Source organism: Amblyomma maculatum, chromosome 10 (assembly GCF_055883805.1).
Source record: "Amblyomma maculatum isolate TAMU_Amacu chromosome 10, ASM5588380v1, whole genome shotgun sequence".
Taxonomy (NCBI): Eukaryota; Metazoa; Arthropoda; class Arachnida; order Ixodida; family Ixodidae; genus Amblyomma; species Amblyomma maculatum.
This window is the reverse complement of record NC_139353.1, coordinates 42,089,066-42,115,040: the sequence shown is the minus strand read 5'-3', so window position 1 is coordinate 42,115,040 and position 25,975 is coordinate 42,089,066. Positions and strand designations below refer to the sequence as shown.

The 25,975-nt window shown below is 45.7% G+C and overlaps 1 protein-coding gene across 1 annotated transcript in view; it reads right to left on the bottom strand.

Moving 5' to 3' along the window:
• LOC146176271 (cyclin-dependent kinase 20-like) overlaps positions 1–25,975 on the bottom strand; it is a 36,411-nt gene that overhangs the window by 5,739 nt on the left and 4,697 nt on the right. Inside the window, exons 4-8 of the mRNA XM_084581281.1 lie at positions 25,395–25,510; positions 18,917–18,979; positions 9,739–9,790; positions 9,579–9,650; positions 5,561–5,716 (exon numbers count right to left, since the gene is read on the bottom strand). Coding sequence (XP_084437407.1) covers positions 5,561–5,716; positions 9,579–9,650; positions 9,739–9,790; positions 18,917–18,979; positions 25,395–25,510 — 459 coding nt within the window. The remainder of the gene's footprint in view (positions 1–5,560; positions 5,717–9,578; positions 9,651–9,738; positions 9,791–18,916; positions 18,980–25,394; positions 25,511–25,975) is intronic.

Genomic DNA, 25,975 nt, shown 5'->3' with positions numbered 1-25,975 from the left:
ACATCATCGCATATTTCATTTCGGTGGTGTCAATCGATATTCAGCCATTCGGAGGCAAAAATTCTGAGCCTCCTCTACTTACTTTACTAAAACTAACTGACGTGTTCGAAGGTGTGAAGAAAACGATGTCCTATGTCAAAACCAAACGCGACGTTTATTTACTTTTTTTTTCCGGTACAAAACCGGAATGAGGTGCAAGAAACACCCAAAAAGCTTGGAATTTCACTGCGATGACTAATCGGGGATGACCATGTGCGCTTGTAAAGGGAGGCTGTCATTGTGCTAATAAATACGTTCGATTTTTTTCATTGCGGCAGTCTAAAAACAGTGGCGATGTGCGTGTGCCGCGATGGATATCAGTACTCTGTTCTGCACCACCGCCCGATACAGACACGCGCTTCATTCCGTCAACCCACCACATGCACTAAATGTCCGCGAAAGCGTTTACGGTGCATTGCATAATAATAATAATAATAATAATAATAATAATAATAATAATAATAATAATAATAATAATAATAATAATAATAATAATAATAATAATAATAATAATAATAATAATAATAGTAATAATAATAATAATAATAACAATAATATTAAAACAGACCCCTGGCCTTGAAACATGAATCCACGGCTTCGAGGCTTACTATTTTGAGCATAGCGTAGACGCACAGAGAAGTAGAGAGTGCCGGCTGTGCACGCGCATTAGCCCTACTTGGCCCCACTAATGCCACTGCGTGTGCGCCGAAGGAATCCGGTAATTCGGTTTACATGTAGGCAAGCACTTTTCTCTTGTCACAGTGAAATGCGCCCAGCTGCCCTCTCGCTGTCACTTTGTTTATGTTACGCTGTCTGCAGTCGAAACTTCTCTCTTTCCACGCAGCGTAGTGTGGTGAACTGTCCCACCTTTGCGAAGATGTCCATACACGCTTCGTAAGTGACCAAATACAATTAGACAGACGTACAACGGCTGTTACGTTTCATTACGGTGATTATCGGTGATGACGTCTGGTTTTTGATTATCTATGAGCACATATTTGTAATGTTTATAAGCATGAAAAGCACTGAACCAAAACAGTGTACATTCTCATTTCAGCTAACGCTCGACATTCGGTTCAGCAGCGTCGAATTCCTTCGTTTCTTTTTTTTTTTTCATCTGTACTCCGTATGCAACGTCGTCCTTTTGCAGTTGTATTTCTTGTAGCGGCTGCGAAGCTACATTCAAAACGGTGCTTTCCGAGAGGACAGCTGCACCTAAGCACACGTGTGCCACTGCAAGCTCTAGGGAACAGAGCACGCACCAACGGAGATGTGAAGGAGACAACCAGTCGATACCGCCGGCCGAAACTATTTATTTTGGTCTACTGTCCTATTCCTTTTTCGACCAATATTTGAGAGTCGCATGACGCACATAGCATCTAAACGGTGGATCATACGCGTGGTATGCCAGCTGGCGTATCGTGATGTCATGTGCGAGCATTTTGCCAGCACACCATGCAGCATAACGTGGCGATATCCGTAGCACTCGCTGTCAAACACATAATGTCTACATTTTGCGAAAAATACCACTGGACCAGCTGCGCGCACGGATGAAGAACCTCGTCCAAGCAACCTGCAATCTGTCAAGGCATGTCTTAATTTTGATAAATTTGCACTTTTGTCGCCAGCCGAAAAGCAAGCCCGATACATGTAAATTTATCGGAAGATTCTGCGCATTCTGTTTGGATTTTGCTAGCCGTGTCACTTGCTATCCGAGCCTGAAGCGCCTGGCGAAATATGAATGCGTGAGGGAAAAGTACAGGGCCAGAAGCATATTCAGAAAAGCACAAAATAGCGCAAAGCCCCTCAGCGATTGGGCGTGAAGGTTAGCGGCTTAGCACTGCAGGCGAGCGTCCACTGTTCGCACACAATGCAGGGGTGCAAAGGGTGATGCGGTGACCATGTGCAGGCTCTTCGTGCGAGCGAATAGCCCCCGCATAAACCACAGTGTATGCGCGCAAAACATGTGCACGCACGTAGTGTGCGTGTCATGTCTTGTCACCTAAAAAAAGCTTTCACTCTGTGGTCCTTCCCTAATGAACTGTTTGTGTTTCCACTTTGAGTAGATGCGTCTCCTTGTGCTAGGAACCAGCGGTGTCTCGCACCACGTTCTCAATCGAGTGGTGCCTCCAGGTATCCATTCATTCCTTTCACTCCACTGACACTCCCTGCTTTCCTCTATATCATGAATAGTAGCCTCTGCATCAGGTGAGAGAGTTGTCGAAATTCTTCCTCTATGGGATGTTTGAAACCGGATCTGCTGCAGAAAGAAGTTGTTTCGACAGGCAATGAATTTTTGAAAAGTGTAACACTCGCCTCACAAACAGCAATGCAAATAGCAACAAGCAAGACACTTCACAGCACAAAAGTAGTATAGGTGGGTTCCTGAAACCTAGAAGTCAGCAGAGCAAAACCCCTTCACCATGGCAGCCAAACCTGTTTTGAGGGCAGAAGTTGGGTGCAGCGCAGAATACTTCTATGTCCAGCCTGATGTCATGCGCGAACGTGTTGAGCAGAATTCCTTCACTATTGAGAGCCTGGAGGAGGTAGGGGCAGGGGAGGTGTTATGAATGGCACTCACAAACGGAGGGGTTCTTAATCCCATAATTGCGACAAGAAGAAGAGGGGTGCAGGAAATGTACGTGGCCATTATTACCACAATAGACGTCTCCTGCACTGCACCTGTTTTGTGCCCCCAAAACAGGTTTGGCCGCCATGGTGAAGGGGTTTTTGCACTGCAGAGAAGCTGACTTCTAGGTTTCTTGACTAGCTTCAGTACTTTGAAGGAGTGTAGTCACGCGCGCCTCTCCTGGCAATTGAATGAACTCACACTTTTGCTGCTTTTACCTAGATGGCGCTAGCAGTGAAAAACCTTTAATGACCGAATACAGGTGCAAATACTAATTATCACCATGGTTTGTGCTTCTTATTTTAACTTTATTTTACAGTAATACAATATTAAAAAAAGCCAACTCAAACAAGGCTCACGTTGTTGAGTATGACGGCCTTCTCCATTGAATGTCGTGTACGAAAAATTGATTATATTTGAAGGCTCAGTGTAATCGTGCTAATTGTATAAAGCGCAATTTGCGATCAGGGTTCACAAATAACGACTATTCTAGTTTCGCCATGCATGATTCCTAGGGTGTAGAATGAGCGGTTTTTCTGGTCAAGCTATGCGATGTGAGGCAGTATTACGGAAATCTTCAAATTGGAAAGGTAATTAAAAACGAACTAGCGAATAAATTTCGATGAAACTTCGTACACTCAACTATTATAATGTGCGCCCGAAGTGGTAAAAATTTTACTGCTGTGCACGTTGATAAAGCGCAGATATTCGTGCCCAAAATAGCCAAACTTTACCATGTTTAAAAGGCTGCCGATCAAAGACTGATTAAATTAAAACTAATTACGCTTCAGGTTTCATAATATAAGTACCCATTCTATGTGTAGGCCAAAGGAAACTGTTCTAAGTGCAGCAGTTTCTTCAGCGAACTAATCCGAAGTAGGGTATATCAACGACGCTAGCGAATTTGTCATCTGCAAAACCACCTCTCATGCAGTTGATAACGTTGACACACTAAAGCAGCGCACATCATTTGACAGAGAGTATATTAAGCTTTCGAATGATGCCTACATTGTGATGTTCGAAAAAGAACAACGCGCAGAATGCTCACGCAAACATTGCCTAAAATGGCCCATTCGCGCTGCCGGAGTGGGACCCCCGCCTTAAGTTAAGTGTCTTTAGAATTACGTCCTTGAAACTAGTTCACCCCATCCTCTAACAAAAATGTAGAGAGTGATGTATAAATAAAAAATAACGTAAAGTATATGCATGTATTAAGTCCAGGGTGGATATATGTTAATTATATGATTTATTATTACTATTATTTATCGACGGACTCACACAAGTCGGTACCCATAATTACTAACATATGCGAAAAAAAATAAAGGGCAATAATATTGCATGTTTCCAATTGCTTTCCTATTCTCTTCGCGGATAGAAACGAACTCTCTCCCTGTTTTGTTTTTTTTTTACTCGTTTTTACAGAATGCAGTCAAGAGTGCCGGAAATAGCAAGGCAAGCGACTCAACACAGATAAATACATCCCCGAATCAAGCATTGGGAGGAACAGCATCGACCACTATGGCCGAGTAAATGAATACGGCTCATCATGACGGAAGGATATGTCAGTCAAGAAAGTTTAGTAAACTCTAGCACAGAACATATATTGAAGATTGTAATTCGGAACACCGTGAAGTTGTACGTCAAGAAACTTGTTTTCATATGTCACATCCAATTTAAATAAATCCCGCTGAGCCGGGCCCCCTTGGTCGTATATATATTCGATCACTCTCGACTGTTACCTCCTCATCCTTTACTTTCTGTAGTACTAAATTTTAATTTACTGTCAATTTTTCATTTTAGATTGGTTTAAGCCCGCTGTCCTTAGGCGATGCTGGCTGGCCAATTATATTTTAATTTCTTCTAGAGTGATAGCTCTGCTCAGCGCAAAAAAAAGCCCAACACCACTCCGTACCTCTGTTTGACCTTCATTTAACCTTGACGAGCACAGCATAACAACAGAGTGGCTCTTGTTACACTAACGCACACTCTTGTGTACATAGTTTGTCCACCGCTTCACCATGCAAGGTGACCAAGTGTTCATCGAGGTGGACTAAGCCTCGGCCTCATACTTTAAGCGTTTAGAGCTGCCACTCGTCGAACTAGGCTCAAACGTAAGTTAAATCTTGCTAACTTTCTTTAGCTGCCAGGTAACATTACCGCGGACACTGATTGGTCGGCGGGTTGTATGACGTCCTGAGACCGCATGCTATGTCGCTCTTTTTAGATGAGAACCGAATCCACCGGGATCCCATTGGAACCACGTACGAGTCTGACACTCTGCTTCTAGGTCATAAAGGCACATTGGTACACCTCAAAGCAGAGGTGTTCGCCGCTCCTACCAGCATGGAGAGCTTACGTCATATGATAGTCTACCGAGCTAAGCCATTTCAAATCAAACAAAGTCATAGAAAGTAAACAGATAAGTCATGTAAAGACAAATCTAACCATGCCGGCGCACAATATTTCGTGATTAGCTCCAAACCCAGTCAGTTTTCTTAGATTATTTTTCTTTTCCATAATCACGCATACGTGGCATCTTGCAGTGCTGTACAGTGCAGTGCTTTTGAAGAACTGCTGCTGTAAATGCCATTTTCAGCGCATTTATAGTTATCGGACACATGGGCATTTCTTGTTTGTTTGTTTGCGTGTATCGAAAGAAATATTAGTGTCAACAATTATATCGCCCTTTCGACTATCCAACTGCAGAAAAAAACCTGGGTAGCTTTCTGCGAATTTGTCTGATGTACATTAACCACGTATATGCTATCAATTTACGGCACGACCTGAAGCGATGCAGACCAAAGAAACAGCCATGATTCGATCAGCGCTTTGCGTGCTGCTGTCGCGACATTCGTATCTTTTTTTTTTTTTTTTTTAATAACCCATACTCGCCTGGCAGCAAGGGATCCGCCTCTCCGGGTCGTAGCACACAAATGCTCTGACGAGATCCCTGGCGTGCTTGCTGACGTCAGGGAGAAGCGTTCGCCAGGGAACACCGCTGCTCTCCGAGAAGCTGATTTTGTGGTAGTCCGGCAGGTCTTTCAGCCCCTGATTGGACGGACGAATCAGATATCAACATTTCGCTGAACAGTTGTCCTAACTCCCGACTTGCTTTTACTTGGTGCCATGAGGTCTCTGCTACACAGCCACTGTTTTTGGGCCACGGCAGTCAAATGACCTCGTCGTTATCGTCAGCCGGTGATGATGAAGAATAGAGCGAAGGGGACACAAGGACGGAGGGGAACAACGAGGTTAGTGCTTGTCCTCTTCGTTCCTGCCCGACCTCTTGTCTCCTTCGCATCTTCATCATGAACTTCAACCAACTCGCGCAACTGTCAGTGTTGCTAAATATGGTGTAAAACTAAGACGCGAGCTTTGACAAATATTGTCATATTTGTTCCAGCTGATATCGTTATAGCAGGCAAAGAAACTGCATTTAGTAGCTCAGCACCTCGTGTAACTTCAAACTACAAAGAATAGGTAACTAACAAGGGAGTAATTACTCACTGACATCCACCCAAGCGCAGCCAAACGGCTACAAAGGAAAGCTATACAGCTTTCTCAGAAGCTTCGTAGTTAAAAAAAAATTCATCCTGGTCCGGGAACCGAACCCGGCACCACCGCTTTTCCGGGGCAGTCGCTAGCTACCGACTGAGCTAACCAGGACGGCGAGCAGATCAGATGGTAGGGCGAGAGCGAATTGATCTATAACTCGAAGTGGGAATGGTGTTGGTCAAATATTTAGGGGAAACACCCAAGGTGGAGTAGATTTCTAATAAGGGAGTAATTACTGCGCTTGGGTGGATGTCAATGAGTAATTACTCCCTTATTACAAATCTACTCCACCTTGGGGGATTCCCCTAAATATTTGACCAAAGAATAGGTAATTTTCCGCTTTGTTGACATCGCAGATGATGCCACGTCGGCCAACGTCACAAGTGCATATGTTCCCTTTGCCGCTCCCCTCCTGCTCCTGCCTAGCGTCTACAATGATGTTCCGCGCCACATACGATCACTAGACGTCTCCGCTATGAGCAGCCTGTTTTGGACATTTCCGATAAGCGTTCTCTGAGCGCGGCCACATTGTCCACAGAACTGTCGCGTGGACCTGTCGCACGTACGGATGAAGCGGTAATACTCTGCACATGTTTCCAACAGTCATAGGAGCAGCAGATATTTCGACATCTGCTTGCGCTCGATAGAAACGTCAAGATCACAAGTGGTGCCACACTGGTGAATGCGGAAGAAACAGGTGGTTGATCACATGCATGTATAGCAAATATACTTTTTAAACTGATTAAATTGCATTGTCATTCTTTTTTTCACAATAAACGAGCGACCGTTATCAACTCACATTATACAGTCGCTGGCCTCACAGAGCAATGACATTACATTACAATTACTTCCGAAAAGAAACTTCATTACTTTTAAATTTCTGTCAAGAGAAATTTATTGAACGGAAAAACAAGGATTCAGCGAGGTCCATCAACTGTTCTGCGTCTAACGTAAGGTTAGTACACAATGGTAGTGGTACAATCATACAGTGGTAGTGGTACACGAAGCGTTGGATGCAAAATTAGCCGGACAGTACATTTAAATTGCGGTTCCATTTTCACACATGCAGATAAGTAATGTGGACGCAGTACTTTCGCTTCGATCGCTGAAAAGTCGTTTTGCTGACGCATTTTATTGCAACCATGCTTCATGCACGATGAAAAGCTTTTTTTTTTTTGTCCCATACGTACAGCTAAATAGTCATTAAATTACTGTGTCATTCAGTCTGTGCTGAACTGGCCATATAGCCTTTATTGCGAAAGCGCTAATACGGATGTTTTGAGCCTGCAAAAACCGTCTAACGTCTGTATGTACTCCGAAGTGTGCGGAAGACTGCGCTTTTCTTTTTCCCGCAACAAACCAACTACCAAAGACTTTTAGTCTATAGCTGGTTTAGATTATGGTACAAAACGTACCAACCAGAACGTGCCAAAGACGACGCCGTAGTGGAGGGCTACGGAAGTTTTTGACCAGCTGGGGTTCTTTAACGTACAATTGATATCGCACAGTACACAGGCGCCTTGCAAATTCTGCGTAAATTGCGAACTGGTTTACAGGAAATGAAAGGCGGAGTATCTTTCACACTACTCGCTGGACCCTTGAGCCGCGCGGTATGGGAAGGAAAGAAGGTGGAAATTGAAGAGGTATCGTAGCTTTGAAAAGCTACGGAATAATTTTCACCGCCTAGTGACTTTTACGCACTCTGACATAATAATAATAATAATAATAATAATAATAATAATAATAATAATAATAATAATAATAATAATAATAATAATAATAATAATAATAATAATAATAATAATAATAATAATAATAATAATAATAATAATTGGTTCACAGGAAGGGAAAGCGCAGTATCAGTCACACCTCTCTCTGTGGACACCTGAACCGCGCCGTAGGGGAAGGGAGGAAAGTGGGAAAAAGGGGAATAGCTAGGAGCCGTAGCTAGTGGGGGGCTGCGGAGTAATTTCGACCACCTGTGGATCTTTAACGTGCGCTAACGTCGGGAAAAGGAGGCGGTGATGGGTGGCTGATCCTGGCACTACGGGGCTGGGACAGGTAGGTCACTGCCGCTTGCAGCGGGGGCTATAGCCTGCCCCCGAATTTTTAACTTCACGCCATTGAGTCCGAGTCCTTTCGGCGCAGTGCAAATTTTGTGGCCAGAAGGCAAACTTATACCATATGGTAGCGGCTTGTCAACAAAATACTAGTATTGACATAATAAATCAGCCAACGTGGGAAGGCTGGGAGGCGGCCCTGTCCAGCTCGGACCTCGAGGAACAACGAGCCCTCGTCGAAAGAGCACGGGCAGCGGCTTTTACTAACGGTGCCCCGGACTAGGGACCCGATCAGCCTTCCCTTAATCTATATAAGCCAATGTGGCTTTCAATACACGTTTTCATCATCATCATCATCTGTTGTAGGCCGCCATTGCACCCGCTACCGTTTCGATGGTGGACGACGACTGTTGCGGCGCGCGTCTTTCTCTTCCTTTTCTTTTGCTTTCTTCCGCCGGCACAGTAATTGGGCATCTTAACCACTGCTCCACCGTGGCGGGGCACACTGACATCGCTGCACCACTTTCTCAGTGCTAAACCGCCAAGCAAAACCATTCCACACAGTGTTTTCACATATCTTAATCTGTTTAATCAGTGTTAAATCACGGGTATTTCTTTTTCAGTTCCCAAGGTTGCGCGCACACCATATACGCAGCTTCTCTTTCTTTCAGGCCCGTCATGCAGGCTTTCAACGGTTTTAAGTCGCCCTGCTTTCAAGGCGATCCGGCATCCGAGAAACCAAACCTCTGCTGACACAAACATCACTAGTGCGTTCTTAATGAATGTAGTTTTCATGTAATCAATCAGGACTCTCCCGCCCAAATTGATGTCAAAACTAATTCAAGCTACGATTACTACTGTAATTTAATTACTTTAATTTAATGCTCCCATACCTGCTTGAACAGTGCTCAAGAATAAGTTCAGAAGAACGATAGCCTTCCGGGCTTGCAGCCCATAGGCGAGGCAGGCATGCCGTGGTGAAGACCCTTTTCTCGATGTCTGGTATGCTTATGCCTCACAACACAACGAGCAAGGAACATGATCATGGAAAGATATAACCCGTCCACTTCATTTTAGTAGGAAAGCTGGAGTTTTAATTTTTAAATGTTGATTACGATAGTACAAGGTACAAAGTTCGAGCTCCGCATCATCGAAGTTCGCTTCAGTTCAACTAGACTCTCTCCTCGAAACCATGTTAAATCTGGATGTCCTTCTTCTTCATACTTGCTTGACACTCTCAAGCAGGACGAAAGTGTTGCTATGTGCATTCGCTGCGGACAAAGTGGAATGCTCACCGGCCAGACCTGTTCATCCGGTGTTCCCAGGGCTTTGATAACAAGGCACAGTTGTTCGATGTCGCTTTCACCCTGTGGAAAATTTGGAAAATTGGATTTTAGGGCTGTAAAATAAATAAAAAGAATCGCAATGACAAGAGTAGGACTCCTCCAGACTCACGCGAAAGAGTGGAGACCCGTTCAGCATCTCGGCAAAGACGCAGCCAAGGGCCCTGCGAATGAGGCCGCCAAACCATTAATTAATTACTTAATTAATAATTTAACTGCTTGCTTAATTAATTAATTAATAATTAATTCATCTCGCTTCTGGTGGCGGCGCGAGCACGTGTAGAATACTTTTCGAATCCATGACATGATTGATGTGTGTGTAAATGCGGATGGTTTTACTGCAATATTTTCATTCTATTACTAACTGGTTTGACAACAAGGCGACAGAAGGCAAAAATAACAAAAAGCCGGCAACAGCCACTGTAGAGAGTCTAGTCCGTTACATAAAGGCTGTCATCGTTACAGTGCGCGTTGACTACACTTCACACCATTATTTACATGATGTCCATGAAATTTATTTCTCTTGAAAACCGAGAGACTGCGACACTCACAGTAACCTGCAATGCTCGAGCTTGGCCGGATACCGAAGCAAGGTGCTTTAACCGGAATTAGTGTTTCTGTATACGCGTAACAATAATCGAAGCTTGAATCGGAGCAAGTGCGTGGCGCCATCGCACGGTGACTCCGAAAACAATTATGGGGGACACTGAAGCTCCGCCTTTAAGGGTATGACACGATAGCGTAGGCTACCAGCCCACATATAAAGCCCGCTCTAAACAAGCAGTACGAACATGTAATGTGAATTCAAGGGTCCTGGCGGGCTTATTCTGATATCACTTGCCCATGAAAGGCGAGACCCGAGTTGGCAGCTCCTGCCAAACATAATGTCAGACAACCCTGCACCCAGTTAGTGCTCGGCCATCTCAGCTATATACACTACAATCTCAGCTGCCGTACGTGTGCCAGCACCATGCTCGTGATTTTATTTGCGATAGCAATACTACGCCACGTTTCGGCCCGTCGCGTAGTCTCGGGAAGGACCACGTTTGACCTTGAACAGCCGCGAAGAAGACGAAGACTAAGATGAAGACGAAGACAAAGAAGACAACGACTAAGAAGAAGACGAAGAAGACAACGACTAAGAAGAAGACGAAGAGGCCTAAGAAGACGAAGGCTAAGAAGAAGAGGCGAAGAAGAAGACGAAAAAGACGAAGGAGACTAAGACGAAGAAGAGGAAACAGAAGAAGGCAACAAAGAAGAAGGTGAAGAACGCTCGGTCAGCCGCAGCTAATGCTTTCGCACCACATTCGTGTTTCAGCAGCATTGAGCCCTTGTCATTTATATATAGAGAGAGAGAGAAAGAAAAAAACTTTATTTGTCAGCGATTGGTATTTGCCTGGGCTACATTCAGCTGCTCCAGGTGGCCGGCAGTCCAAGTCTGTCAGCGACCTCTTGCGCTCTTGCCGAGGCCCGGGACTGGACGTCTGGGTCCCGGCTGGCGAGAACAGCTTCCCAGGGTTCCAGCGAGGGAGATGGTACTAGATCTGCCGGAGGCGGATCCGCCGCGCAGTGCCAGATTATATGGTCTAAGGTGGGAGGCTCGCCGCACAGTTGGCAGTACGGATTTACTATATCGGGAAAGATCGCTTACGCTCTCTCGTCATACTCTTAAAGGATGAGCTTAAGTGTCCCCAATATTGCAGCACCTTACACTGATAGGGCGTGATAGGGGAATAATGCGGCAGGCAAAAGAAGCTTCCGCCGTTGCTATCGCAATTCAACTAGGGTTAACCAGAGCTTAACCGCAACTAATTTTTTCGCTCACAACGCCGATGCCGACAACGACGACGCCGGATGTTTTGCTGAACGTGGCTTTAACGCTAGCTATATCGCGCTAAAACTAAGAAAGCCGGCCTTAATCCGACCCGATAGAAACAGGCGCCTTGTTGTATCAACATGTGCAAAAGAAGCGCTAGTCTTGTCGTCGCACAGAAATGTACCGCGAATTCAGGCTGGTTCCAAAGCAACGAAACGTGCAGTGTATTCAAGCACGCCAACCGGACAACGAAGAAAACTTGAAACGCGTACCTCACCGTAAGCATGCAGTGGAAAAAACAATGCTTGAAAGGCACCGCGATTTCGTATGGACTAAAAGCACGCCAAAACAAAAGTCACTCATGCAGAGCAAAGCCGGCTTTCTTGGCTACGCAAACCCGATCCGCCTCCAGTTGAGTGCACTCAAGTATAGAAGCCAGCTATTTCCATCCGGTTCGCGACCCTGCGGCAGAGGATTCGGCGCATGGGCGCCCAAGGTCGAGTTACGTTCTCACCACGAGGTAGAGGTAGGTCCGCGCGGGCCATCTGTGGTCCTATCGGATTTGCTCTTCTGACCCCACAGTGGATATTTCCAAAAGAATATAAGTGCATACAACAGCAGATGGCGGCAAAGAGGTTCCACAGCCGCTCTTGACAGAAGTTCGAACGCTTTTCGATGGTGAAAAGCGTGTTCGAGTAGTATGCGATATCAGTGCAATTTAAAGAAAGACGAAGTGGTGTCAATTATTCGGAGCCCTAACTATACGGCTGACCCCCCTCCGTGGGAATTCACGACTATTACGACAAACAAGACCACTCGGCTTCGTCGCAAAGAAAAGCTGGCATCTCGACCTCTGGTTGATACACTTCCAGGTACCTGCATTGCATTTACGGACGCATCAATTATAGAAAATGGCGGTAGAACAGCAGCTACTAGTCCAACACACAGCGAAATAAAGGTACATAAAGAATATGTTTCGGAATACCCGGACCCGCTTGTGATGGAACTCTATGCAATCCGCCATGCTATGGAGGCCATAAATAAAATAGATTCCATAACAGAAGCCCACATCTATACAGACTCCTTAGCCGCCTTAAAACAACTGAAGAAAGTGACGAAGACGTTATGTGTTACCCAGGAAATCCACGCACTCAATAAAAAGACAAAGATAAGCATCCAGATACATTGGACACAAGACGATGCTGAGAACGCTGAGCAGAGAAAAGTGCACCTCACACACGAAGTTCCAGACACTAATGCGCCCCCCACTAGGCTCCCTTTCGATGCCCGCTCCGCTGTTCCCATCTTAGCACACGTGCCCTCATTCCCCCGTGTACAGGGTCCTTCAAAATATGTGCGAACACGGCGAAGCGTGCCCGCGCTCCGTGAGCGTCAGCGCATCCGGCGCGGTCGCGCATCGAAACAATGTGGCGCATGCGCACGCTATGTGCGCATGCGAACGCTTCGAATATGTGCGAATATGCGAATATGTGCGAATATGCGAATATGTGCGAACACTTCGCCGTGTTCGCACATATTTTGAAGGACCCTGTACATTCCCACTCCCTCGTAACTTAACGAGACTGGAGGAGGTTTCCCTTAGAAGGATAAGAGCTGGGGCGGCCCTTACCCCGTCGGTAAAATGCCGATGGAAATCGCAAGCAGACATCGGACCAACCACATGCCCGAAGTGTTCCACGCCAGCTGCAGAAGTGGGTGTTCGCCACCTGCTATGGACTTGTGCAGGGACAAAGGCATCAAGGACACAGATTCTGCTCGAAGTGGCACTAACCACAAGGGAAGAGGACTTTTCTAAATGGCTCACCGACAACGCTAAGAGCGGGAGCCTGCTCCAGTTCCTCACGGAAAACCATTTACATGAGTTTCTATAATATGCCTTATGACAAGCTTGCGTAAAAAAACAAAAACAAAAAAAAAAAGACTATACGGCGTCCTTCATAGCTTTCTTAAGAACACAGCGCAACGAACAACTGACCAACGAGTAGACGATGAAAAGGCTTTCCTATCTGCTCGCGTATCCTTTGTTCTTTGAGCTGTGTTTTTAAGAATCTTGCACAAACTCAACTCACTGTTTTATTGCAGTCCTTCATAGCATGAGTCGCTACCACTCATGTGGACGCGTCAGGTCAGGAAGCCTGAGGTCACGGCTGGCACAGTAGACGTGGGCATGACGATTATAATTATGCAGAGCCGACAATTAATATGGTTTCATGAACGTTGTTTGACGTTCACTGCACGATTGTAAGTTTTAAATCGAAATCTTTACTATCTTCATTACGCGAAAATCCGCCGCGGGGACTCGATGGTACCCCAAAAAGACTTCAGGTGTCCATCTAAAAAAAACAACTTCAAGTGTCCGTCAGATGTCCATCCATTTCCGACGTCCATCTCTGGCGCTGAAGCTGTGCCCTACGGCTGGTAATTCTAACCTGCTGTGTCCGACGTACTGGTAGCGTTAGACGTTGTTGTTGTTGTTGTGGCTGTAGGAAGAAGGAAAAGAAAATGCACGGGCCTGCTACTGGCTCTGTGCAGTCTGGATCTGTTTTATCATCGGATGAATACCTGCATCTCAAGTATTCCTGGAATAGGAAATGATGTCAATCAAGGCAGACTGAGGTCTCTCTAACCAGGCTACGCTGTCGTATTCTGCCCCTAAATTTCTATATGCACAGGTCTGGTTTGGCGCTTTCTCCCGTATGCGCATTCTGTGCGGAACCGGAAACAATAGATCATTTCTTGATATTTTGCCGCCGTTTTACCATAATGAGAAAACGGTATTTAGAGAAGCCGTTACAACAGCTGGGTCTTAATCTGAGCAGCCAGATTTTATTATCATTCGGTGCCACCATGCTTGGGTACAGCCACAGGCCTGTTTTTAACGCCATTCAAAACTTCTTAATAGAAACAAAACATCTACCTTGCTAATATGCTTTGAATTTTTAATCTGTACATATAAATCTTAGTATTCTCCTACTGCTTGCGTTAGTATTTACTCTTTTTTATATTGGTTTTTCATATTTACATTTCCTTCTCTATTCCCTACCATTTATTTCTATTTATTTTTGCGATGTAGTTATACATTTCAAAATCTAATATCTCTGCACCCCAATTCTTGGCCGATCCCCCTGTGTGGGTATGTGCCATCAAATTAGAGGAGAACAACAACAACAACAACAGCAAGTCCCTCTTTTCAACAGAAACAAGTGCGACAAATACTGCGCCTTCCGTTTCCCGCGAACCAATTATAAAGGCGAAGGCTCATGATGGAAATCTCGCGTCGGTGAGGTTTGTCCGCGAGATATATCAGCGAGATTCCGCGAGTGACAGATACTGCACCTTTGCTTTCCTGTAAACCAATTATAGGACGCCGGTGAACTTTGGTGGGTTCAACGGAGCGCTGCTTCTGTTCGACAAGGGGCCGTGTTTAACAGCGACGCTCAAGCTTTCGCATTTCTCCACTGCAGATTCCACTGTGCTCTCGGAGCTTTATATAGCGCTCTGTTTTACCTGCATGAAATAAAAGACCCCGCAAACAGTGCTTGTGCATATACACTCGATCAATAGCATATTCATTCGCATTTCCAATCATGAGTAATTGTAGTTTACATGTATTTCAGCGTCTTTAAGCGCCGAACGTTGTAAGCACCGGGCAGGTGGTGGTGGTGGTAGTGGTTATTTATTGCATATAAAAAAGGAAAGAAAAGATGTTTGCCAGCCCCGGTATCTGCTATCTGATATCTGAAGCGCCTGAACTGGGGCGGCGGAAATAAAGGGATAGCGAGGAAAAGGTAGAGGAAATCAAAGTGGTGAGCGATAGGGAGAAAGAAAATAGTAGGTAAAAATAAAAGAGGTTGGGTTGGGTTGGGTTTTTTGGCTCATAGGCTACTATGGTACAGTATACAGTAGTTTGCTTGAGGCCCACCCGCAAATGTCTTAGGTCACTGAGCACTCGGCACATCGGGCGGGCCTCCGCAATAGCTCCACGTCCAGGCAACTGTTCACTACGCACGCACTTGCACACTGTACAAAACACTGACGGCTGTCGTGGGCGATCGGCCGTTATTGTGCGAAATAGCACACTGGGCAGCTCACTGCTGTTTTTTCTCGTCTGCCATCGAGCGCCGCATGCTTTTCCATAGTTTATCATGCATCTAACCCAGCACTAGCCATTCTTACCACAAACAGCAATCCCGTAGCAGTATGCATGTTAAAAATACAGTTAATGCTATGAGTTGTGCGTTTACGAATCGCACCAGACGGAGATGCCAGCTTTGAGCGGAGCAGCTTTGTTCATCACACCCGTCCACTTGGATTTCGAGAGCCAGACAGTCCGCTTCCGCACGCTGCGAAACCAGCGGGACGCCACGCATCCTCAGCACCGAACAGCTGTGGCGTCCACACGTCAGATGGGAACGGTATGGTAGCTGCCGCTTTGCCATCCACTGTGAGCGCCTCTTCAGCATTGTGTTGGGGTTCCTGTCCTGCGCCTCAGAGTTGTTTCCCGCAAACTTTATCTGAACGTTCCGTGTGAAGTGACCCTGTGTAACAATTTGCAACCTGGAAGTTGCTGAACTAGGGTTCATACTGGGACGAGGAACGAACGTCATCATCATCAGCCTGATTATACCCACTGCAGGGCGAAGGCCTCTCCCATATCTCTCCACTTAACCCGGTTCTGTGCTAGCTGCATCCACTTGACCCCTGCGAACTTCTTAATCTCATCCGCCCACCTAACTTTCTGCCGCCCCCTGCTACGCTTTCCTTCCCTTAGAATCCAGTTTGTTACCCTCAGCGACCATCGGTTATCCTCTCTTCGCACTACATGTCCTGCCCATGTCCATTTCTTCTTCTTAATTTCCACTAGAATGTCGTTAACTTGAGTTATTTCTCTGACCCACTCTGCACGCTTTCTATCTCTTAATGTTACCCCTACCATTTTTCGTTCCATAGCCCTCTGGGTTGTCCTCAACTTAAGTAGAACTCTCTTGGAACGAACGTATTAAATCCCATCTGACCGTTTAAACAAAAGCATTTATTCCCGAGTTGCGGCTTCCCGAAAGAAGGACGGTCTGCTCACCATCTTGGGCGGCGTTATGGCTGTCCCGTGGCAACGGGAAGTCACTCAAGTACAGACGCTACGAAGAGTGCAGACAGCAAATGCAGCGTCATATTCACCGTGTGAGCCAAGGACAGTTTACAAGCAGAAGCCTGGAGAAGGCCCTATTGGTCCGGATTCTCAGCATGCATACAGATATAGATGGCAGCTCAGACAAAACTAAATCGGTCGTGACGGCTCGCTCAAGCCACTCCCCTACGCCAGCTATTTTTAAGTATAGTCAACCGAACTTTTCACTAGCCAACAGTCAAGTTCCCTTTCTCCCTCTCTGCACATCACAACATCGCATCCGGAAGGGATATGGGGGAGTACGTCCCCAAGGTCACCGCTCTTTCCTTTCATCGCCGAACCGTAGAGGTGATGTAGATATCTTAAAATTGGCCCAATCCCGAGACTCTCTCGGGGTCCCCTCTGAAATGTCGCTGGTCGAATCGCACTGCAACGAACCACCTATCCCCTGAGCGTAGTTGATTCTTGCCGCTCAGCTTAACCTCGTTGATCGTAGGCGCCGTTTAGGCTGCTGAACTCGTTCTCATACTCATCCATTCTTTCAACCGACTCGGATGTCGAGCTGTAAGTTTTAGGTAAGAAATTTTTTTGTCGTACTGGACTTTTGTCCTAAGCCTGTCGGAGGAACATTTACGTCATATGTGAAATGCTCTGTAGCTGAAGACAGCTTTCCGTCATAAAGAAAAAAAACAACAACAAAATCGAGCCATTTAGAGTCATGAAGATTTCAAATCGGTGGAAAAACGCTAGCTCCTTGCAGTCGCTAGTAACTGTTCTCGTTTTCGTGCCAGTTCGCCTTTGAGTAATATTTCACAGGTTGATTAGTTATTTGTTGAGATACCTTCTACACTGAAACGATTTGAATGAGCCTAATAGTGAATGGTCTCTCTGAGTAGGACTTTAATCAGAAATACATGGCAGAATTGCCAATTGAACCATTTAGTGCAGAAGTCGGTGTCTGAAAGCGTTCATTTTCAGAGCGTTTAAGTAGTGGTTATTTTTACTCTCTTCTTTCGGCGCTGACACACAACATGCAGCGAGAGCAAGATAAACCGGATATTTCAACCTCGCGGTTAGCGTAGTTTAGTATGATTAGAACAGTTTTCGTGCAAACTGCAGCCATCAAACGACACACACACACACACACACACACACACACACACACACACACACACACACACACACACACACACACACACACACACACACACACACACACACACACACACACACACACACACACACACACACACACACACACACACACACACACACACACACACACACACACACACACACACACACACACACACACACACACACACACACACACACACACACACACACAAATAATTTCGCTGTACAGACAAACCAATATTGGAGTAAAAGGCCTCAGCAGCTTGCAAGCAACCGTTGTTTAGACTTCGCTTTTCTTTTTTTTTTTTTTTTTTAGTAAGCTAGACCGCGTTAATTTTTCATTACTATACCCATAACCTGATTTCTCAAATGCAGAAGCCCAATGTGGCCTTTATAAGGATGAGCGTCGTGTTCCTAACACATTGCTTTTACGAGTTTACTTAGATCAGACGCATGTATCTGTAAAAGCGAACGCTATATATGTAAATTTTAAAACTGAGGAAAAACTCTAGCTCCTTGCAGCCGCTAGTAACTGTTCTCATTTTCATTCCAGTTATTTTCGTCTTTGAGTAATATTTCACCGGTTGATTAATTATTTATTGAGATACCTTCGACACTGAAAATGCAAAAACCATGCACGCGCAACCAGTTGTAGTTGCTAAGTATATTTTCCCGCCACACCACCAGAGATATTTAGAGTGGCGTTGCTCTATACCGCTACAGCCATGTAGCTGCATGCCAACAGCAACCGCGCATGCGCTCTTGGCGACTGGCTACGCTACGCTAAGCCTGTATTTTCTCAACGCTTTTCATGGCGTTCATATAGAATGCCTTCGCTTGCTTTTTCATCGATATCGAACCATTGCGGGGACCACTTCATTATTTACCAGCCGCAGCAGCAAGACATCCATTTCTATCTAAAACGCAGCGCAGCGCAGCGCGACTGCAGTTTCTCAATTTGTTTCGTCTGCTTTTTTATTTTTTATTTTTTATATGCTTTTGTTTCTTCTCCTTTTAAGTCCAACGCCAGGCGACGCTCTCAGCGCCGGAAACTGAATATTGATTTTAGAGCGCGCGTCTCCTCAGCCCTTCCACGATTCTCGTTGAAATTAAAAAAGAAGAAATGAAATTGAAGCAAATATACGCAGAGAAAGAGAGAGAGAGAGAGAGAAAGAGAGATGTCCTCCTTGCCAGAGATCAATGCCGGGCCCGTAGCGTTGTGCTCCGTACAGCAGCTCCGGTGCCCGGTACCACCTGCGCGCCGAGAGAAGACGGATCAAGCGGACAGTGTTCGGGCACCTCCTCACATCCCATAATGCACACGTCCTGTACAACAGCTGAAATTAAAAGGGGATGTGGGCTTACCGAGAGACGCGAAATGGCGGTGGTGGGAAATAAGGAAAATGGGAAACGTGGTGGGGAAACAAGGAACTGCAGAGGCATTTTCTTTCTCAAACCGCATATAGAATCACAGAAACCCTTGACCCAGCAGATCTGTCTTTCGTGCACAAGTTCACCATACTCAAAGCCAAAAATAGACGGAAAAGTACTGTACCATTTGGTCGTCGCAACGAATCGTTATGGTTGACTGTCTGGTGCCACTTTGGAGTATAATTCTTGTACTGAGGCACTGTAGTGGTTCTTGCCACGCATTTTGCACCAACAGAGAAAATATTCTACACCAATTTTGATCATTTCCAATGCAGAGTAGGCGTCGTATGCGAAAGGTTATAGGAGAAGGGGGGGGGGGGGGTGAAGAGAAATAGGGGAAAAGTGTTCCGAGATGAAAGGTCAGTTTATATTCCATCACCCTGGGACTCGTGCATTTCGACTCCATAAAACGCGCCACTTATACAGGATTCGAACCCGCGACTTCGTGCTCAGCAACCGAATGCCGTGGCTATATACTTACCCACCGCGGCAATGCGTAATGCGCTGACTGGATGTCGATGGCATTTTGGTGGGAGCCTGAACGCCCAGAGAGCGGTAAAGTCGTCAGAGCCATTGCGACGGTTTCATAAGGCGTATATGAAGTCCATCGTGACATCGTGTAAAATCTATTGAGCGTTCATGGTTTGTGCAAGTCCGAAAAAATAAGCCGATACGGCACAAACCATTTTTAAAAATTCGCATTATAGCGCCTCGTCATAACGCTGTCCCACAACCGTTTTCTTTACTGCCATCACGCAGCGTCAACTCACCACAAATCCTTCCATCACATTGAATTAAATAGGGCTTGCGTGTGTCTACGTAACAGCGGTTCAGTAATCTGTCCTGAAATCAATTTTGAGTTTTCTATTCAAACCTTTTAATTATCTGCAGCGCCCTAGATTTTTTTCATGTCCTTTTTTCATATACTTACAGTGCTTTCTTCAATAAAGGTGCCTTTGTTGTTGCCTTCGCAACAACCAGTTCTGAGAGGGCGTTCGTGTGTGCTTTTATTCGAAAGCTCTACTTCACGCGGTAAGTCAGAACAACAGAAAGTGCGTCTGAAGCCTCGACCTTTGACCTTTTAGAGGCTCTAGCCTCTAGCACAGGGTTTTTTAAACTGGGCTCCGTGACCTTCTGTGGATTCCCTCGAGCTCCCACTGAACCCTTGATACTTTAGTGTGTGTGTGTGTGTGTGTGTGTGTGTGTGTGTGTGTGTGTGTGTGTGTGTGTGTGTGTGTGTGTGTGTGTGTGTGTGTGTGTGTGTGTGTGCGTGCGTGCGTGCGTGCGTGCGTGCGTGTGTGCGTGCGTGTGTGCGTGTGCGTGTGCGTGTGCGTGTGCGTGTGTGTGTGTGTGTGTGTGTGTGTGTGTGTGTGTGTGTGTGTGTGTGTGTGTGTGTGTGTGTGTGTGTGTGTGTTGGACATTTAGAGGCTGAGCGAGTGAGATATGGACTTTTAATTAAAGCTGATTATGCTAAAAGAAAGAAAACAACTGCTTATAAAACTGCACCAAATAACAGGAAAAAAAACTAGGTTGGACCTACATGAACAAGTTACAGCAACATCGCCTGATCGTGAAGAAGGTATCAGCTCCCCTGGCTTGGAGTTCCTTGAGGAAAAAAATTTTTTTTGAGAACCTCTGCTTTGTAGCAGTTGGTAGTTGGCAGGTAGCATGGCCGACCACTGATTGATCGATGGCCTCTGGCGTCACCTCTCTTGAACTTATCTTTGTGTTCGATTACATAAAACGCGTGGGTGTGACGTCAGCAGTGACGTATATAACGTGGTTTAACCGTGTAAACACGTGATGAGCCGCGTCTGGTCATTCGTGGCAGCTTTGCAGGCGTGAACAGCGGGCGAAAAGGCAGCGGCAACGTCATCTGCATCTGCCATTTACCAATGTTAACTATACTCCAAAAGAGCGCCTTCGCACGTAAGTTTAGCCATGTTAAACCTTGCAGCGTCTCAATTCTGCTCATTGGGCCTGTTCAGTAGTAGTAGTAGTAGTAGTAGTAGTAAGTGGTTCTTTATTATAATAAAATAAAAATAATAAAGGAAGGAAAAAAACGTTTGCCTGCCCCGGTATCCGCTATCGAAATGAGCTGAAGCACCTGAACTGGGCGGCGGAAATAAAGGGATAGCAAGGAGACAGGTAAGTGAAATCAAAGAGGTGAGCGAAAGGGAGAAAGGACAGTTTAGGTTTAAAGGTAAAGGAGTATAATACAATATTGTACATTCCACACAGCATGAGTTTGTTTGAGGCCCGCCCGCGATTGACTTAGCACGCTGGAGCACTCGACACAGCGGGCGAGCCCCCACAATGTGCATTACGTAAATTTCATTTGATTTCATAATATCAAGTCACTCCAGCTTACCCGTTCCAACGTACTCTTTAGTTGCAGGAATCATTTTAAGGAAACTAGTGATGATGCCAATCATCCGCTATAGGATGTATTTTGCACAGCATAATGGCGACGCTTGACTGTGCCAACTTAAGAAACCTTGATAAATCGAAACTCCTGAACGCGCTGATTGATATTACGGAGATACGGCTCGACGCGAAGCTTAGCATAGAGCAGTCAAATGCGAGGAAGATTGACAGCGTATATACGTGATTTTCGACTTTCCGGGCTCACTGCAGGAACGCTCTGTTCACAGTGAGGCTCGTGCGGAATGCATAGCGTATAGTTGCTGCTTACGGGTTTCTCTTTTATTCGTTGTTGTTATTCTGAGCAATATAAAGCTTGAGCATTTCAAGTCCTATCATGTCGACATGTCGTCTTCGTTTTCACAATAGCCAACTTGCGGAACTATGTAAGTTAGCGCCTCTGCAAGCCTTGCTTTCCAATCGAAAAATGTCGTTACCAGGTGACACTCGCAGTGATTGCTAAAATGAAAAGAAGCAGGCCCTGACCTACGTCACGAATGACGTATCGCAGAAGGGACAAAGGGTGCGGCCGCTACGTGGATTGTCCTGTGGGCAAAACATATCTGCTGGTGGCGTGGTGCGGAGGATTCCGTCTCGCCTGGTAGCAATGCGCTGCGTTTTTCTGAACGCCGTCAAGCTATCGCGCGGTGGAATCGACAATTGATCGAAGATAACCAACGGCGTGTGTTTATTCCGCTCCAGAAGAGGCGCAAAATGTGTTTTCGAGTTGCGCAAAAAACGAAGCGACATACATCATGCCTTGGCAGGCCTCGGTATACTGCACTTGACGTAATCACATTTCTTTCTGGTATACATATTTCTGGGAGAACGAACACGTACTAATTTATTTTATTTCCTTTGCGAATAAATCGTGCTTAAATGTCGACCGATCGCGATCTCAGTGGCCCGGATGGCATGCGATCAATGGCAGCGCTTTTAGAGATCCTTGCTTGGCATTGAATTTATTCAATTTGACCATACTGTGCTCAAGGAGGTAGCTGCTGTCACGAGGCACAAGGGCGTGCCAGATGCATGATCGCTCAAGTACAGCGAAATTACAAGACGAAATCGTAATATAAGCGCGTTCGAAGGTCATCATGTCGCAATCGAGAAGTGTTTGACTACCATCATTTAAGTGCACTTTTGAATATTTGTATGTCCTCCATGAATATTACGTGGTACAAAACGCTCTTTATTACTTTCCATATACCGCTTGCTGTATATACCGCGGTATATGCACCACACTCGCTGTTCCGCACTGCGCTTACCCTATAGATGGTACACGTTATAAAGCGATCGAAAGTTTGTGAGAGGCGCTTTACCAAAAAAAAAAAAAAAAAGCTTATTATAGCTCTGCTTCAGAACCCATTCGCGTGGTGTTGCTAGCAGAAAAGAACATTCACACTCCGTCGTATAACACACTTTAAGTGACTGGATTAAATCATTAAATGACTAGGCGGAAATAATTTTTCCCGCGCACTCACCGAAGATAAACTAGCAATAACATATTTTTCTTTTTCTGGCCGAACATAACACAAACTGTAAATGTCTGTTCTTGAGAGGAAACTCACCCAGCTGAGCATGAATCTCGCACGTATGCTGTTGTCTTCGCTCACAACTGTGCACACTTCTTGGGGCTCGGGTGCGTGTACTAAAGATAACTCCGCAGCAACGGTCAGCTTCCCGGTGCTCCTTACAACAAGGACACCTGGCTGGGAAGGACGCATTTGCTCAGCCACGGCCGGTCTCGAGGGAGAGCGCGCCCTCGAGACCAGCCTTGCGAGAGCCCTTCCTCACGTGCTTCCCCGGCGTCACATTGTTTGCAAACAGGGAAAGGTCCAATCGCGAACGTGTCGCAGGAAGGGGAGCACGACGAATGGGTCGAAATCAGTCACGCTCGAGGATTAGGCGCTGGACAATCCCCACACCATTCATTGTCAATTTCACATATAGAGAGGTGGTATTCAGACATTGCACTCTTCCGGCCCCCCTCCCAGTCTGGGAACGAGACCTTTCTGTTTGAAAACAAGCCTCGCAGAGAAGCTGGCCTAGAGAGTTCCGCAAGTTGTCCATTATTTCGTTGTACCAGGCTATCATAATGATCTCTGTTTGCTGTTTGCAGCATTCATAGAGCCTCACTTCACTTCACTTTAATACCTTAAAGACCCTCATTATAGAGGGCATTACATAAGGGGTGGGGCGCACAGAAATGAAAAACAGAATTGATAACATATATGAGTAAGTAAGTTATAAAAATGCAAGATTTTCACTGCGCAAGTACACGTGTGATTTGATCAAGAAATAAAGATGGACATGTGATAGCAGCAAGTTCTCGGGGAAGGCCGTTCCAGTCGTTGAAAAAAAAAAAAAAAAAACTAAAATAAAAAAAAATGAGGGTGGTATGCAGTGCTCGTAATTTTTTGTGCCGTCGTCCGCGTTAGGCACGTAGGAAAACAATCATGCAATGCGTGCTTTCTTTATTGGCCCAGATCGCTCTTAGCTTTTGTAGTGCTGCGTTTGTTCTAGTAAAGTTGCTCCGCACTGAGACTTCAGTTTTCCGTGCGTACTATACTGCAATCACGTTCCCGGATTTGTGGCGTGTATTGTTAAGCAAAGATAAAGATTTTTTTTATTTCGAAACCGACACGGATCTGGCACTTGACGATAGCTGGCCTTTCAGCAAGCAATCCTGACTCGTCGCTTGGACGCATGGACCACGTCATCACTCACTCCAGGACCTCATAAAATCAGCCAGTCTTTTCCATTCATTTAATCATTTCTTGATTCTTCATCTCATACCCTACTTATGCCCTGAGGCAATGAATATCGCTACAAAAAAATAAAGATTCCTCGTGCAAATTACGCACTGGGCGCGTTTTGTTACAAGGTTTCCCCTCCACCGTCGCATCCCCTCTCTTCGTTTTTCCACTATCCCTTTACCTCTCCCTACTTCCCTCTTAAAGGGAAAATGGGATTTCTCTCTTTCCATTTTTCCTACCAATACCGTAGGTACTGTTGCCCTCAAAGCACTTTTGAATTCATTCTGTCTGACGCCCATCTCGCCTATTTTGTACAGTGTCAGCTGAGCAGATTCTGAGATTCTGATTGGCCGACTCACCACTGACGTCACGATTTTGCGCCAATCTACTTCGGACATTGTTATACTAACGTGCACAGGAAAGGATGGATCATTGCGGTAAATGTGAGCAGCGAATGATATATCACCCTCTTAGCAATAAACCTTCACTGAGTCACTGATTAGATTGCACATCTTACTCTGACCTTTAGCTTGCCCTGATGCAGTTAGTTTTCCCTTAATATTTCACCTGTTCCAATTGAAAAAGAACCAACTATCAGGTCATTGCATCCTCGTCACGATGCGAGGCTCAGTGTCTGCTGTTTTAGCAGTCGGCTGTAAGCCCGCACCAGCGTCACAGAGGCCGTATTTTGATATCGGAACGTGAAGTCCGTTCGCAGCTAGATGTCTGTGCACGCAGAAAAAAAAATCCGAGTGGTTGAAATGAATCCCAAGCCCACCACTCGGAGAGTGCATTATCCCCCCCCCCCCCCCCGCTTCCACGCACAAACAACTTTCGCGCCCCCAGAAGCAGCATCAGGATGTTAAATCTCACATACAATACGTATATACCAAACTTCTTGGAACTATACGTATGTTATACTAAAGGGAGAATTCAAGCTATCAGGTAAATCATGTTTTAGAAAACAATATTACAATATTATCGTTACAATACTATCGCTATACCGTTACAATATTATCGCTGTCATCACTGAGATTCTGAAATTTCCCGCTCACCTGGTGGCAACGCAAGAACTGTGCTCCCGGTCTCGTGTGTCAAGACAGGCGAGACCGAAGTCGGCCAGTTTCAAGATGCCTTCGCTGTTTACCAGCACGTTGGTTGGCTTCAGGTCCTACAAAGAAGCTTAGGTCAGTCAAACTTATTAGATTGTCTGCCACTGCTTGAAAGAAAAATATGTATGTATGATCCTTTAAATCTTTTTTTTTTTTTCGCAAACTTGCCAAAGGCTTTTTGGTTTGGTTTGTGGGTTTTAACGTCCCAAAGCAAGTCAGGTTATGAGAGACTTCTTTAACGTGCACTGACATCGCACAGCACAAGGGCGCCTTGCTTTTCGCCTCCATCGAAAAGCGGCCGCCGAGGCCGGGATTCGATCCCGCGTCCTTGAGAACAGTAGTCGAGCGCCGTAACCACTGCGCCACCCCGGCGGGGTCTTGCCAAAGGCATACAAAACAAACCTCAGGGCTCCTGCTCTTATTGTTGCTGGGCAAAGTAAATACTGACAAAATTAGCGATTTTGTGATCGAGCGTTGAACGTGCTTTCACGCCCCGAACCGTGCCCGTCAGCGCTGTTCACTCT